At 37.7% G+C, this 15,946-nt stretch overlaps 1 protein-coding gene across 1 annotated transcript; it reads right to left on the minus strand.

Moving 5' to 3' along the window:
- Positions 1-2,412: 2,412 nt before the first annotated feature.
- On the minus strand, positions 2,413-11,713 carry LOC119791862 (B-cell receptor CD22-like). Its single transcript, XM_038298204.1, has 8 exons — positions 11,581-11,713; positions 10,965-11,052; positions 10,168-10,548; positions 9,717-10,022; positions 9,437-9,640; positions 9,025-9,085; positions 7,993-8,032; positions 2,413-3,370 (listed from the first exon to the last, which is right to left on the minus strand). The coding sequence occupies exons 2-8, from the start codon at positions 11,047-11,049 to the stop codon at positions 3,146-3,148; spliced, it is 1,302 nt and encodes a 433-aa protein (XP_038154132.1). The 5' UTR covers positions 11,050-11,052; positions 11,581-11,713; the 3' UTR covers positions 2,413-3,145.
- Positions 11,714-15,946: the final 4,233 nt, after the last annotated feature.

Here is a 15,946-nt window from a genome sequence, read left to right on the forward strand (position 1 = left end):
TAGTTCCACCCACACCTGCTCCATATTTGTAATTGTTCGTCACCAACATTATTACCTCTGCCAAGGAGGTGATGGTTTCATCACCTTTGATTTGTCTGTTTTCCAAAAAACTAAAAGGTTATAAATGTATTAAAATGAAAGGAAGAATCCGTTACATTTTGGTGATGATTTAGATCTTAATCTGGATACAGACATTTTTAAAGGATTTTCTAACTTTGTGAGATACAGACATTTGGCAGAATAAGCAGTTTCCCTCTAAATCAGCAGGTGGCAGCAGTGATTACTGATAGTCCAGAGGTCCAGATGTATCACCTTTATTGTTATTCATATATTGTTTTGTAGCACAGAGTTTTTTGCTCTACTTTACAGCTGATGAAATGTGAATAACTGTAAAATTATTGCACTAATCTGAGAAGCTTTTACATATTAGGTTTTTTACCTTTTTCTCACGTTATCTTATGTGAATTAAAGCTAGGGCAATAACAAAAAATATACCATTAACACATGCTTTAAAATTTTATTTGTGTTTTTTACTAAACAAATTTATACAAACAATTACAAATTGTACAAATACACCACCAGACTATGATGAGAAGGCAAATAATTGATGGAAAAAATAAGGAATTGAATAATGAAAAGAAATCCAAAATAACACCTGTATACAAAATTGTCCAGATTTATAACAGGAAAGAAGCTTCTCAGTATTATTTTGCTGAATAGGTAAACAAAGGAGCTATTGTGTTGATAAAATCACAGAATTTTGGAATCACTTTAAATTTGGATTTGAGTCTCCATTTCTTTTCAAGAACTAAAATAGAATTTACCACTAGACAGACTATTTTACACTGAGATACGGTCCCGTATAAAAAAAAAATGTCCTTCAGAGAAAAACAAATCAGTTGGCAAACTTTAGGGTGGAGCCATTTAAAGATATCTTGCCAAAAAACATTTGACAAATTACAATGAAAAAAACAATTGATCCGTGGTTTCAATGTCTCTCACAGAACATGAACAACAGTTTTTCTCAATCTCAAAACTCAGATGTAGCAGATCATTAGGTAGTCAGGAAGGAAACCTATTAAAGCGCAGCTTTGCCTCCTCCAATATGGCGGACAGCCAGTTACACCCCAGCAGTGGGCCAACCCACTCAATGAGGCATCTACATATATAATATCTATGAATGATGATGATGCAACAACTGAGGAAGTAGTTAACACAGAAGGAAGTAGTTTTATATCTAAAATTTAGGCTGATGTCTGACAGAGATGAGTTAACCTCCCACATACGTTCAGATCTTTCAGGGTAAAACTGCAAGCAGTTTGTTAACTGGTTATATTTGTATGCTTTTAATTTGGAATGGGAGTCTTTTCTCTTTTTACTTTGCCTTGCTGATTATTCTGGAAAAACCCAATAAAGTGGCTTCAGCTAAATGGATTAGGGAGGAAAAATAAGGATAATAAGAGATCGACACCTCTGCCCCTCAACTGGTGTTGTTTGTACCTGGCTCTTACCATAAACCATTTCCATCCTGCCAATCCATGACCTCTGATGATGTCTGCCTCCATCATTTTAGGAGGCGCCTGTGATTGAGCCAAAGAAGCTCAACAAACCTGAAATCTTGAATCTAAACGTTTTCTGTCTGCATTGAACTGTTAAAGGAATAGTACACCCAAAACATGATTAGCCTTCATTTTCTACTCACCCCCATGCTGAACAACACTCTGGAGTCCAATGTATTCCAAGTGTCCTGGGTGGGTAGCGTCCATAATTTACTCGAAACAAAGTCATTTAGAATGTTTTTAGAGCATAAACAGTAGTGTATAGGATTTCCTAAAAGCGCGTTCACGAGTCTACGGAAACCGCGGCAGACCAAACCAGATGAAAGTGCGCATTCAGCTCGGCAAAGAACTCATGCTCTTCCTCAACACTGAAGTCCTCAGACATTTTTCTTTCGTTGTTTCTTTCTTTGCACAGGTAAACAGCACATTTCTTCTTCTACGCTTGCATTATTGGCAGAGCAGACGCTGAATGCGCATCTGGTTTGGTCTGCCACGGTTTCCGTAGACTCGTGAACGCGCTTTTAGGAAGTCCTATACACTACTGTTTATGCTCTAAAAACATTCTAAATGACTTTGTTTCGAGTAAATTATGGACGCTACCCACTCAGGACACTTGGAATACATTGGACGAGCAGTATGGAGGAATATTGACACGTTTTTTGTGGACTTTTATGGACCTTTCTGCCTCGGGCGCCATAGACCTCCATTATTTGAATGTCAGCAGACAGCAAGAAGCCTCCCAGATCTCCAGATGCATTTGAGATATCAAAAAAGTACTCCAGAGTGTTGTTCAGCATGGGGGTGAGTAGAAAATGAAGGCTAATCATGTTTTGGGTGTACTATTCCTTTAAGGAAAGACATAACTTGTTTTTTTATTTTATTACACTTCTTATTTCTTTTATTGTCGACATGGTCATTGCCTTCTTTGCCTGATTTATACCATACATACTGGACAAAAAGCCAGAACTCCCATCATGCTCCAGTGCTCCTTGGAGTATAGTTAATATGTCCTCTGCAGATGCATGTTTAGGTTGACTTAAACGCAAAATAATGTAAATCAAAGAATATTAACGGACTAAAAGTTAACTGAAATATGTAAAATGATCTATGAAAAATATATAACAAAACCAGAGACATTTTTTTTCTTTAGACTTAATCCTTAAAATCAGTTTAATCTCCAGATGTTGGGATTCATGTAACAAAACTAAAGCAAATGAAAATATATCAGTTTTTCTGACATTAGAAAAGAGGGAAACATTACAGGATCTTTAAAATAATAAGATTAAAAAGACTCTAAGTATTACATATTTGTTGAAAGCAGCATTACCATAAAATATTAAATATGTTTACAAATTACCAGCATGATCAAAACATTTGCATTTGTGTTATCGTATTAACACATCATTACTGAAATGAAGAGATTAAAAAAAATATCAGGAGAACTAACCAAAGTAAAATTCTTTTAACCCATTAAGCTTCACCAAACCCTGCAAACTCTGCATCCAAACCCAGAAATATAACCAGATAAAACTACTATAATCAGTATAGTCTGTTTGTTTAGAATCCTGTCATTGATGGAGACAGTTTCACTGAACACTAGAGTAGAGATCCTCTGGTCCGTCAGCAGTCTGAGATGATCTGTTCACTACCTTGGAAACTTGGACCTGTGCGTACAGCGTTTCCTGCTGCTCATTGCTGCTGCTCTGTGACACACAGGAAGGTTTCTTTATGAACTTCACATCCTCATAATGAAGATCTTCCTGTCTCTCATTAGTTGGGATTTGAAGAGCGAGCTCCTCAGCAGCTGGAGTCTGTGGGGAACATAAAAAAAAAAAAATATATATGTATATATATATACTTTTTTCTCACCCCTCGTGGGGTGGTATGTGTCATCCTCAAGCTCGGGTCCTCTACCAGAGGCCTGGGAGTTTGAGGGTTCTGCGCAGTATCTTAGCTGTTCCTAGCACTGCGCTCTTCTGGACAGAGACCTCTGATGTTTTACCTGGAATCTGCTGTAGCCACTCTCCCAGTTTGGGGGTCACAGCCCCCAGTGCTCCAATTACCACTGGCACCACTGCTGCTCTTACTTTCCACATCTTTTCTAGCTCCTCCTTCAGTCCTTGGTATTTCTCAAGCTTCTCGTGTTCTTTCTTCTTGATGTTGCTGTCGCTTGGGATTGCCACATCTATCACTACTGCCTTCTTCTGCTGTTTGTCGATCAACACGATGTCTGGTTGGTTAGCCATCACCTGTTTGTCAGTCTGGATCTTGAAGTCCCATAGGATCTTAGCTCGGTCATTCTCAACTACCTTAGGAGGTGTCTTCCATTTTGACCTTGGGACTTCCAGCCCATACTCATGGCAGATGTTCCTGTACACTATGACAGCTACCCTGTTGTGGCGTTCCATGTATGCACTTCCTGCCTGCATTTTACACCCTGCTGTTATGTGCCGTATTGTTTCAGAGGCATCTTTGCACAGTCTGCATCGGGGGTCCTGCCTGGTGTGGTAGACCCCGGCCTCTATTGATCTTGTACTGAGTGCCTGTTCTTGTGCTGCCATGATTAGTGCCTCTGTGCTGTCCTTCAGTCCAGCCTTTTCCAGCCACTGGTAGGATTTTTTGATATCAGCCACTTCTTCTATTTGTCTGTGGTATACGTCGTGCAGCGGCTTGTCCCTCCATGATGGTTCTCCTTCCTCTTTCTTGTCCTCACTTTCGGTTTTCTCCTGCCCGAGGTACTCACCGAGCCATTTGTCTTTGGGGGCCATCTTTCTGATGTACTCCTGGATCTTAGTTGTTTCATCCTGGACAGTGGTCTTGACACTCACTAGCCCTCGGCCTCCCTCGCTACGCTTGGTGTACAGTCTCAGAGTGCTGGATTTGGGGTGGAACCCTCCATGCATTGTAAGGAGCTGTCTTGTCTTGATTTCAGTAGCCTCTATCTCCTCCTTTGGCCAGTTTATTATACCAGCGGGGTATCTGATGACTGGTAGGGCATATGTGTTGATGGCTTGGATCTTGTTTTTCCCATTCAGCTGACTTTTCAGGAACTGCCTTACTCTTTGTAGGTATTTAGCTGTGGCAGTCTTTCTTGCCATCTCCTCGTGGTTTCCGTTAGCCTGTGGCACCCCAAGGTATTTGTAGCTGTCCTGAACATCTGTTATGTGGCCTTCTGGTAGTTCAACCCCCTCGGTTCTGATCATGTTCCCTCTCTTTGAGGCCATGCGACCACACTTGTCCAGTTCGAATGACATCCCAATGTCATTGCTGTAGATCCTGGTAGTGTGGATCAGTGAGTCAATGTCTCGCTCACTCCTGGCATACAGCTTGATGTCATCCATGTAGAGGAGGTGACTGATGATTGTTCCGCTTCGGAATTGGTATCTGTAGCCAGTCTTTGTGATGATCTGGCTGAGGGGGTTCAGGCCTATGCAGAACAGCAGTGGGGATAGTGCATCACCCTGGTATATGCCGCACTTGATGGTGACTTGTGCTATTGGCTTTGCATTGGCTTCCAGCTTCATTGAGTTCTTGAGGTGTATATATATATATATATATATATATATATATATATATATATATATATATATATATATATATATATATATATATATATATATTATTCAGGTCAAATATAAAATCAGTGTCATGATCTTGGTGCTCATGACTGACTTAATTAATCGTTTTATTCACCCGTCTAACTCTCGGTTTCTCATTACTGCTCATCTGATCCACCTGCTCCTGCCTTTATTTAAATTGCTTGCTCCAAGTCATCAGTGCCAGATTATTCTTGAGCCTTTGGTGTGAAAATTATTCTAGTTTCACTGATTGTGGTCTGATTGCCCATTACTGACCTGTTTCTGTCTTTGGACCTTTTAGCCTCCTTGTCCCTGTTCTGATCTGTTTGCCCGACCTGTCTTCAGATGGATTCTTCTTGTAGACTAAACCTGGATCTGCCTCTTGACTTTGCCCTCTGGATTATCCTGCCTTCCTTTATTTGTTTGCATCTGATCTCCGTTCACTTCTGTAATCTTCAAGTTTTTGGCGTCTGGAACTCTCTTTGAGGCAACCGCTCCGTAATGTCAGCCAACTGGCTGGTATCAACCTCGTTCTCTGGACATGGACTGTACTCTAAACCATGATAGTGACTCATGCATTCTTATCCTCCTCCGTGAGGTTATAGTGGTCACTAACATGTGTTTCCTCTCCCCCAGATCTTCCTGCCTCAGACGCCCTAGCTAAAACAGATCTGCAGTCTGTTTATTTCAATAAACACATTTTGAGTATTCCCGCTGTCTGTCTTACCTGAATACTGAGTCTTCTGTTCTGAACCGTGACAAGAAGTACAAAATAATAGATCCATAGCACATCATGTACCACCAATATGTAAATATTTGCATAAAATGATTCAATGACTGAATTTTGCTTTAGAGTTTCCAGACTTCAAAAAGTGTTATAGTAGTACAGGCCATTTACCATATATTGGTAGTAAATATCTGTTCCTTAACTGTTGGCATCATGTTGAATGAAAGCTGAGACCCTTTGCCACTTTGCGTATCCAGGCCTGTTTGTATCAGTTGACGACGTCTACATTCTAGCAAACAGGGACAGATATAGATACCCAGGTAAGGAGCAGTTCCCTAATTCTTAGGTCTGGTTTACTAAATAGCCAACATATTCTCATTATCAGTGCGTGTGAAATCGTACGTAAAGTTATGCACACTATTTCGTACGTTTTGGACGTTTCTCCTCAAAAAACCACATCAGTGCGTATGCGCTGGCAGACAGAAAAAAAAAGCAGACGTAAAAATGGGAAAAACAGTGCAATCATCACTTATTCATGTCTCTAAATACGTTGCTTGCTGTTCTATATCTTAGGGTTAGGGTCAGGGTTCGGGCTAATTGTTATTTATATTCTATATTCGTGGATGGGGCGTCAGATGCGCATGCGCATACAACGAATAAAAAGTCCAAAAGGTACGAAATTACGGTGCATGCCTTTTCGTACATCCGTACGATTTCATACATAATGAGAATAGGTTGAAATAGCAGGTTTTCTTTGGTTTCCTTTTTTGAAGTGAGGTGAACAGAATTAATTCTGTGTCATATCGTATTTATGCCTCAGAGCCACAGGAAGTCATGGATAAAAAATCCAACATTTAGAATCAATTTAAAAAGTCAATTATAATTTTAAAACATTTAATTTCTGTTCTTATATGCACCAATAAATTTGACACTGAGAAACTAAGAATTTTCTAAATTTAACAACAGATGTTTGAACAGAACAAAGAGCATTTAAATGACTATGGGCCGGATTTATCAAGATCCAATTTTGCGTGCAGTAATTTGCGCTCGCAAACTGGAATTTTGCGCGAGGGGCTGAACCATGGTTTGCGGGTGATTTAACAAGAGCGATTGCGTAACTGGTGGCAGGTGCAAAACTGTTGGAGACGCCCTATTTAAATGATAGTTTTGCGCGTTTTGTGGTTTACGGCATGGTGAGTTTGGACAGCAGAAGGCGCAAAAGGAAATTCGACCCCATGGAAATGGAGGTATTGGTGGATGAAGCCAACAGACATTTAAGTGAGCTACAGCAAAGAAGTGTGCCTGTCACACAGAGGAACGCTATATGTGAACAAATCTGTAATAAAGTAAACGCTGTTGGTGAAACCTTGCGAACAGTGGATGAAGTAAAAAGAAGATACCAGGATATTAGAAGGCGAACCAAAGAAAAACTGGCATATAACAAAACATCTGCGAACAAAACAGGAGGGGGCACAGTAGATGAGATGTCCTCTGACCAGCATTGAGGTACAGCTGACGCTCTGTGAGGAGCAAATCACTGGAATTGCAGCTCCAAAATGGCAATGCTGGATAAACTAAATGTTTTGATGATCCTTTCCTCGTTCATTCCAAAAATATTCACACGGAGTGAAAAAATGCGTTCTCTGCGTCTCCTTGCTTCATTTCAATGTCTCCTTCTTGCGACAATAATCGCTGCCATGTGTGCGCAATTACGCATACAGACCATTTGCACCTTCTTTTGAAACGTGTTAAATATAGAGTCAGATACCGTTAGCAAAATTGCTTTCAGGTTTAATAAATCACTTTGCGAGTGCTAAATTAATATATTGACATGATCTCCTCCCACAAGACGCACTTTTGGGTGTAGACGCCCCATATTGCATATTCATTGCAGAAAAAGTACTAAATGGATAAGAGGCGCTATTTAGCACGTTTTAAAGACCAAATCCTTTTAGCACGCTGTTGATAGATCAGTTTGTACATTTTTTAGCGTGCGCAGTGAAATAGCTCACGTTTTTATACACGCAAACCATTGATAGATCCGGCCCTGTATGTGAAGATGGATAGTTTGTCCAACTGTCCAATCAGAGCACAGTGCAGAGGTAAAGCTGGTTCACTATTGACTCACCTGATTGTGTTGTGCAGCAGTACGTTTGTTTTTTAAGAACCTGGAAGACATCCAAAAGTTGTCAGAATAATTAAAGACACAAGCTAAGAGAGTCTAGGTCTATATAAAAGATAGATAACTAGAAGTGCACACTGAGAGAGAGGACTTTTGCCATGCAGAAAGATTTGCCACATATTACCACACCTATACCTAAAACTCAAACATAATGTTGATTATTACCAAATTTTAATGAATTCTTCCTTGGCATGAGGCACATCTTGGCTAAAGGTATCATGGTATCAGACTTGGCTAAAGAAAGCCCGGGATCAGACAGGGCTAGAGACAGCTAAGGATTGGACGTGGCTAGAGGCAGCGCAGGATCAGACAGGGTTCGAGTTGGCCTGGGATTGCAGGTGGCTAAAGGCAGCCCAAGGTTGGAAATGGCTAGAGGAAGCCCGGTACATGATGTACCTAGAGGCAACCTCGTAATGGACATGGTTAAAAGCAGCCAAGGGTGGGACTTGGCTTGAAACTGCACATGATTCGACTTGAACTGGAGACTGAGACAGGTATGTAAAGGCAGACAGGTGGAATGATTTGGGGGTAATTAGAGGCAGCAGCTTGAGCTGATCATGGGGCTGACTGGTGGATGTTCGATGTGCGACAAAATGTGTTGTCAAAGCCACCCAAGTTCGGTGATGTGAGCTAAGGGGTTACTCTCTGACTGTTCAGCCTCTTTAGAGAAGTATAAACAACTTTTCTTCATTTTGGAGAATACATTTTTTTCCAAATGGAACAAGATATTTTTAATGCACTGTATTGAAAATGAAAAAACCACTTGAATTCCCCTATGAAATACAACTACCAATTGCTTGGAAAAAAGAAAAATGGGACATTTCTAACTGAATTCTGCTTTGACAGTTCAGTTTCTCTTAGCCAAACATATATAGAGTTGTTTTTTTCATTTGCAACAGCAAAATTATTTATGATCACATTACATATCATCCTATAAGTCAGGGTAACCAAAATTTGCAGGAAGTTAATAATACTCACCATATTAGCAGGAAGACGATCACAGCAACAACAGGAAGTATAATGAGTGTAATTAGCACACCTAGATAAAAAGGAAGTGATGATATAAAAGTGAGAAGATGTCTTCATATTTAGAGTTCTGTTTATAGAGTTTGTAAGTCTAGAAGTTAAGTCTGGTATATTTTGTCGACATGTTTTTTGCTACTTTCATACCTGAACTTTATATTTGTGGAAAACTAAACTAACTAACTTTTCTTAGTTCTACTCTATAGTTTTGTGGGGGTTTTTTGTTTTATAGTGTTCTAAAAACATTATTTACTTAAAAAATAGATAAAAGACAAATCGAATTATAAAATAATGAGTTGAGTTTCGTATTTTTAAGTTAAATTAGCTCAGTAGTTTGACTGAGACTCACACTAAACTCTAGTTCTACCTTCAGTCTTGGCCTCACAGCAGTGAATTCCTCCCTCAGAGACGGTTAACCTGACATCTCCTTCAGCTACTTTCATGGCTCCATGTTTGCTCTTCTTGAACCAGGTGAAGCAGCTGATGGGAGGCTTGGCTCTGCTGGAGCAGTTCAGGTACACCCAGCTATCTGCTGATAGACTGATGGGCGCTGAGGTGTTTTTGGGAGCATCTGAGGAAAATGTGACACACCTTCAGTTTATTGATGAGAAGCAGCTGAACCATGATGTTCTGACAGGATGACTTACAGGAAAGACTCAGAGTCACTTCTGTCTTTGCTGTCTTGCTGTGTTTTCCTCCATCCACAGGATATCTGACAGAACAGATGATGTTGTATCCATCATGTGTGTCTGACAGAGTGATGATCTGCTGGATTTTAGTTCTAAACGTTCCATCTGTGTTCTCCTCTATCTGTCTGGGAGAGTCTGGTTGGAGATTCCAGGTGAGTTCAGGAGGTGATTGTGGACAGGGAGTGAGAGCTGAGCAGGTTATGGTGACAGAGTCCTTCTCCTTCACATCACCTGAGATTTCAATCCTGGGCCTCCAAGCTGAATCTGTGCTTTCACATCATACACACATTTTACACAGTGAGATCCAGAAAATCTCTACTTTAAACACATTTGGAGCAGAAATGCATCTGAATTCATTTTCTCTCATCAATATTAACATTAGAGATAAATAAAAACAAAAGGCTCTCACCTCTAACTGTTATATTAACAGGATGACAGGAAGCTGTTGCTTTGAACGGCCCGTTCTCAACCCTGAAGAAGTATTTATCTGTTTGACTTGAGTTTACATTAAAAAACACAGTGGTGCAGTTCCTCTTTTTCAGGTTTCCAGTAATGTTCATGTTATAAATGTTCGTTGGCTTACTGCTGTTGTAGATCACGTTAAAATGATTATCTTTAAACTCAGGATGACTTTTTATCCAAACTCCAAATGTTTTTCTTCTGCCATCAATGGTTTCTCCTGTTTTCTCTCTAAAGCTACATGGGATTAGCAAACAGGATCCACTCAGAGCTTCCATCTCCTCTGGTGCAGTAATGCTGAGGGCTGGTTTATAGCAACCAGTCTGAACTCCTATAAATACAGAATAGAGATGAACACAATGTGGATCAAAATTAGATTAGATTAGATTAGATTCAACTTGATTGTCATTACACATGTACAGGTACAAGGCAATGAAATGCAGTTTAGGTCTAACCAGAAGTGCAATAGCAGCAAGTGCAGGATAAATAATGGTTCCATAAATACAGGACATGTGTATTTCTAATGAATGAGTATAGAGATGAATACTACTATAAATAATGAATATAATATATAGATCACTAGTGTTATGAACTAAGTCGTAAAGATAAACTTCCTGATCAATAAACTCCAGCTGAGCTACAGCTTGTTACACAAAGAGCCTTTAAACAAGATCAGGATCCAATATTTCAGACTAAAAATGGTTCCAGTAATGTCTACGAATGAAAATGAGAAATCAAACAGCTCACCTGAGAAGAAGAAGACATTCAGTAACATGCTGACGGTCAACATGTTCTCAGACAGGGCTGCCATCACACTCCTACATCCCTCCATCAGCTCACAGAAATAAATTAAATAGACAAAGCTAAAATTTATTGCAATTTCATAAGAAAAATACTCTGCTCCTCAGAAAACGTTCCTCTGCTTCAAGCTCATTTTGTGAAAAGCAAAATAAATTCCATAGCATTTCCACTCATTACTTTTAAAAAAGCAGAAATATGAAGCTAACATTATAGTTTCAACTGAAAACAAACATAAATAAACAATATAAAATGTTTTTCTTACCACAAAGTAAAATTCTGCCACCAACAAATGTGAGCAACCACTTCTTGTTGACTTGTTAAAAACAGCCGAGCAAACGAGGATAAGCTCTGACCGACTTTAAGTGTCGTCCAAAATATTTCAAAGTACCTCAAAAAATGTATGTTCTATCTTCCCCCGGAAGAGGACGTTTTTTTCTCTACCCTTATGTAGATTTAGATTGTTTGGTTTTAAAGTTATGAACACAGAAAAGGAGTAAATGCAACTGAATAGACTTTAAATCCAAAGCATAATAGTTAATGAAAACACCCAGAGGTTACTTACCAAGAATGTTAAACAGCTTCAATGCCTGACAGCTAGAAACCATCTTTAATGTCTAGAGTTAGGAACATGAAGAAAGTTTAAAAGAATCTAAAAAGAGTGAGATGAGCTAATTCTGGGTTCTTTTAGTTCCTCATACTCTCCCTCTGAGGAACTAAAAAAACCCAGAAACCAACTTCCTCTGTTTTGGTCAAATGCTCTTTTTCTCTTCACCATATGTAGCAATAAGTTACACCCTTTTTTTTTTTTTTCAAATAAATGAATAAATGATGAATTTGTAGACTATATACTACAGTCAATTGTATTTGACACCCATAAGACAAATTTTAATTACTTATTTTGCATGAGAAAATTGAGAGGGAAACAGAAGTGAAAGAGACTAAAAAGTACTTAGTGATTACTAAACAGGACTTGCTTGAGAAGAAGAGGATATGAAGCATGAGCAGGAAAACGACAGAAAAAGGAGAAGAATCCAGCAGCGCTGTAGGGAAGGAAGAGGAAGACACACGACAGGTTTCAGAGATGAGTTGCAACTGCAGCAGGGAGAAAAGGCAAGAAGCTCAGAGGAGGAGAGTAAATAATAAAAGTGGAGCTCATAAGGAAAAAAAATGAATAAAATAATGAGGTAACATCTAACATGTAATATTGAACTATGGAAACCTTATAAACAGAAAGGTGTTATTAAACCAGGATATGGTGAGAACGCAAAAACAAAAAACATATCAACCAAGAATAATTACAGATTGGCTGTAGCTACAAAATGTATTGATGCACTGCTTTTCCGTATTGTATGTGATCAAATATTTTACATTCCAATGTTAAACCGCAACAATAACATGTATCTGTTTTTTACGGTGGCCCTGAAGTGCAAACTGCAACTACAAATCTAAAAGCGCAACTACATTAAGAAAATCGCAACTACATAAAGCAAAGCGCAACTACATTAAGAAAAACAAAACTACATAAAGCAAAACGCAACTACATTAAGGAAATCGCAACTACATAAAGCAAAGCGCAACTACATTAAGAAAAACAAAACTACATAAAGCAAAGCGCAACTACATTAAGGAAAACAAAACTACATAAAGCAAAGCGCAACTACATTAAGAAAAACAAAACTACATAAAGCAAAGCGCAACTACATTAAGGAAATCGCAACTACATAAAGCAAAGCGCAACTACATTAAGGAAATCGCAACTACATAAAGCAAAGCGCAACTACATTAAGAAAAACAAAACTACATAAAGCAAAGCGCAACTACATTAAGGAAAACAAAACTACATAAAGCAAAGCGCAACTACATTAAGAAAAACAAAACTACATAAAGCAAAGCGCAACTACATTAAGAAAAACAAAACTACATAAAGCAAAGCGCAACTACATAAAGCAAAGCGCAACTACATTAAGAAAAACAAAACTACATAAAGCAAAGCGCAACTACATTAAGGAAAACAAAACTACATAAAGCAAAGCGCAACTACATTAAGAAAAACAAAACTACATAAAGCAAAGCGCAACTACATTAAGGAAAACAAAACTACATAAAGCAAAGCGCAACTACATTAAGGAAAACAAAACTACATAAAGCAAAGCGCAACTACATTAAGAAAAACAAAACTACATAAAGCAAAGCGCAACTACATTAAGGAAATCGCAACTACATTAAGAAAAACAAAACTACATAAAGCAAAGCGCAACTACATTAAGGAAATCGCAACTACATTAAGAAAAACAAAACTACATAAAGCAAAGCGCAACTACATTAAGGAAATCGCAACTACATAAAGCAAAGCGCAACTACATTAAGAAAAACAAAACTACATAAAGCAAAGCGCAACTACATTAAGCAAAGCGCAACTACATTAAGGAAAACTACATAAAGCAAAGCGCAACTACATTAAGGAAAACAAAACTACATAAAGCAAAGCGCAACTACATTAAGGAAAACAAAACTACATAAAGCAAAGCGCAACTACATTAAGGAAAACAAAACTACATAAAGCAAAGCGCAACTACATTAAGGAAAACAAAACTACATAAAGCAAAGCGCAACTACATTAAGGAAAACAAAACTACATAAAGCAAAGCGCAACTACATTAAGGAAAACAAAACTACATAAAGCAAAGCGCAACTACATTAAGGAAATCGCAACTACATTAAGAAAAACAAAACTACATAAAGCAAAGCGCAACTACATTAAGGAAATCGCAACTACATAAAGCAAAGCGCAACTACATTAAGGAAAACAAAACTACATAAAGCAAAGCGCAACTACATTAAGCAAAGCGCAACTACATTAAGGAAAACTACATAAAGCAAAGCGCAACTACATTAAGGAAAACAAAACTACATAAAGCAAAGCGCAACTACATTAAGAAAAACAAAACTACATAAAGCAAAGCGCAACTACATTAAGAAAAACAAAACTACATAAAGCAAAGCGCAACTACATTAAGGAAAACAAAACTACATAAAGCAAAGCGCAACTACATTAAGAAAAACAAAACTACATAAAGCAAAGCGCAACTACATTAAGGAAATCGCAACTACATTAAGGAAAACAAAACTACATAAAGCAAAGCGCAACTACATTAAGAAAAACAAAACTACATAAAGCAAAGCGCAACTACATTAAGGAAATCGCAACTACATTAAGGAAAACAAAACTACATAAAGCAAAGCGCAACTACATTAAGGAAAACAAAACTACATAAAGCAAAGCGCAACTACATTAAGGAAAACAAAACTACATAAAGCAAAGCGCAACTACATTAAGAAAAACAAAACTACATAAAGCAAAGCGCAACTACATTAAGGAAAACAAAACTACATAAAGCAAAGCGCAACTACATTAAGAAAAACAAAACTACATAAAGCAAAGCGCAACTACATTAAGAAAAACAAAACTACATAAAGCAAAGCGCAACTACATTAAGGAAATCGCAACTACATAAAGCAAAGCGCAACTACATTAAGAAAAACAAAACTACATAAAGCAAAGCGCAACTACATTAAGGAAAACAAAACTACATAAAGCAAAGCGCAACTACATTAAGAAAAACAAAACTACATAAAGCAAAGCGCAACTACATTAAGGAAAACAAAACTACATAAAGCAAAGCGCAACTACATTAAGAAAAACAAAACTACATAAAGCAAAGCGCAACTACATTAAGAAAAACAAAACTACATAAAGCAAAGCGCAACTACATTAAGGAAAACGCAACTACATAAAGCAAAGCGCAACTACATTAAGAAAAACAAAACTACATAAAGCAAAGCGCAACTACATTAAGGAAAACAAAACTACATAAAGCAAAGCGCAACTACATTAAGAAAAACAAAACTACATAAAGCAAAGCGCAACTACATTAAGAAAAACAAAACTACATAAAGCAAAGCGCAACTACATTAAGAAAAACAAAACTACATAAAGCAAAGCGCAACTACATTAAGAAAAACAAAACTACATAAAGCAAAGCGCAACTACATTAAGGAAAACACAACTACATAAAGCAAAGCGCAACTACATTAAGAAAAACAAAACTACATAAAGCAAAGCGCAACTACATTAAGGAAATCGCAACTACATAAAGCAAAGCGCAACTACATTAAGAAAATCGCAACTACATAAAGCAAAGCGCAACTACATTAAGGAAATCGCAACTACATAAAGCAAAGCGCAACTACATTAAGAAAAACAAAACTACATAAAGCAAAGCGCAACTACATTAAGAAAAACAAAACTACATAAAGCAAAGCGCAACTACATTAAGGAAATCGCAACTACATAAAGCAAAGCGCAACTACATTAAGGAAAACAAAACTACATAAAGCAAAGCGCAACTACATTAAGGAAAACAAAACTACATAAAGCAAAGCGCAACTACATTAAGGAAATCGCAACTACATAAAGCAAAGCGCAACTACATTAAGAAAATCGCAACTACATAAAGCAAAGCGCAACTACATTAAGGAAATCGCAACTACATAAAGCAAAGCGCAACTACATTAAGAAAAACAAAACTACATAAAGCAAAGCGCAACTACATTAAGAAAAACAAAACTACATAAAGCAAAGCGCAACTACATTAAGAAAAACAAAACTACATAAAGCAAAGCGCAACTACATTAAGAAAAACAAAACTACATAAAGCAAAGCGCAACTACATTAAGAAAAACAAAACTACATAAAGCAAAGCGCAACTACATTAAGAAAAACAAAACTACATAAAGCAAAGCGCAACTACATTAAGAAAAACAAAACTACATAAAGCAAAGCGCAACTACATTAAGAAAAACAAAACTACATAAAGCAAAGCGCAACTACATTAAGAAAAACAAAACTACATAAAGCAAAGCGCAAC

This window comes from Cyprinodon tularosa, unplaced genomic scaffold (assembly GCF_016077235.1).
Source record: "Cyprinodon tularosa strain WSP-4 unplaced genomic scaffold, ASM1607723v1 ctg402, whole genome shotgun sequence".
NCBI classification, from domain to species: Eukaryota; Metazoa; Chordata; class Actinopteri; order Cyprinodontiformes; family Cyprinodontidae; genus Cyprinodon; species Cyprinodon tularosa.

Bases quoted from the DNA above. Each gene is read 5' to 3' on its own strand.
- LOC119791862 (XM_038298204.1), bottom strand. From the start codon at position 11,049: ATGGAGGGATGTAGGAGTGTGATGGCAGCCCTGTCTGAGAACATGTTG. The intron at 10,023-10,167 runs GTGAGAGCCTTT...GTGAAAGCACAG, and splicing joins TGTTAATATAACAGTTAGAG to ATTCAGCTTGGAGGCCCAGG. The intron at 3,371-7,992 runs GTGAGTCAATAG...TGTTCCCCACAG, and splicing joins CTGCTGCACAACACAATCAG to ACTCCAGCTGCTGAGGAGCT.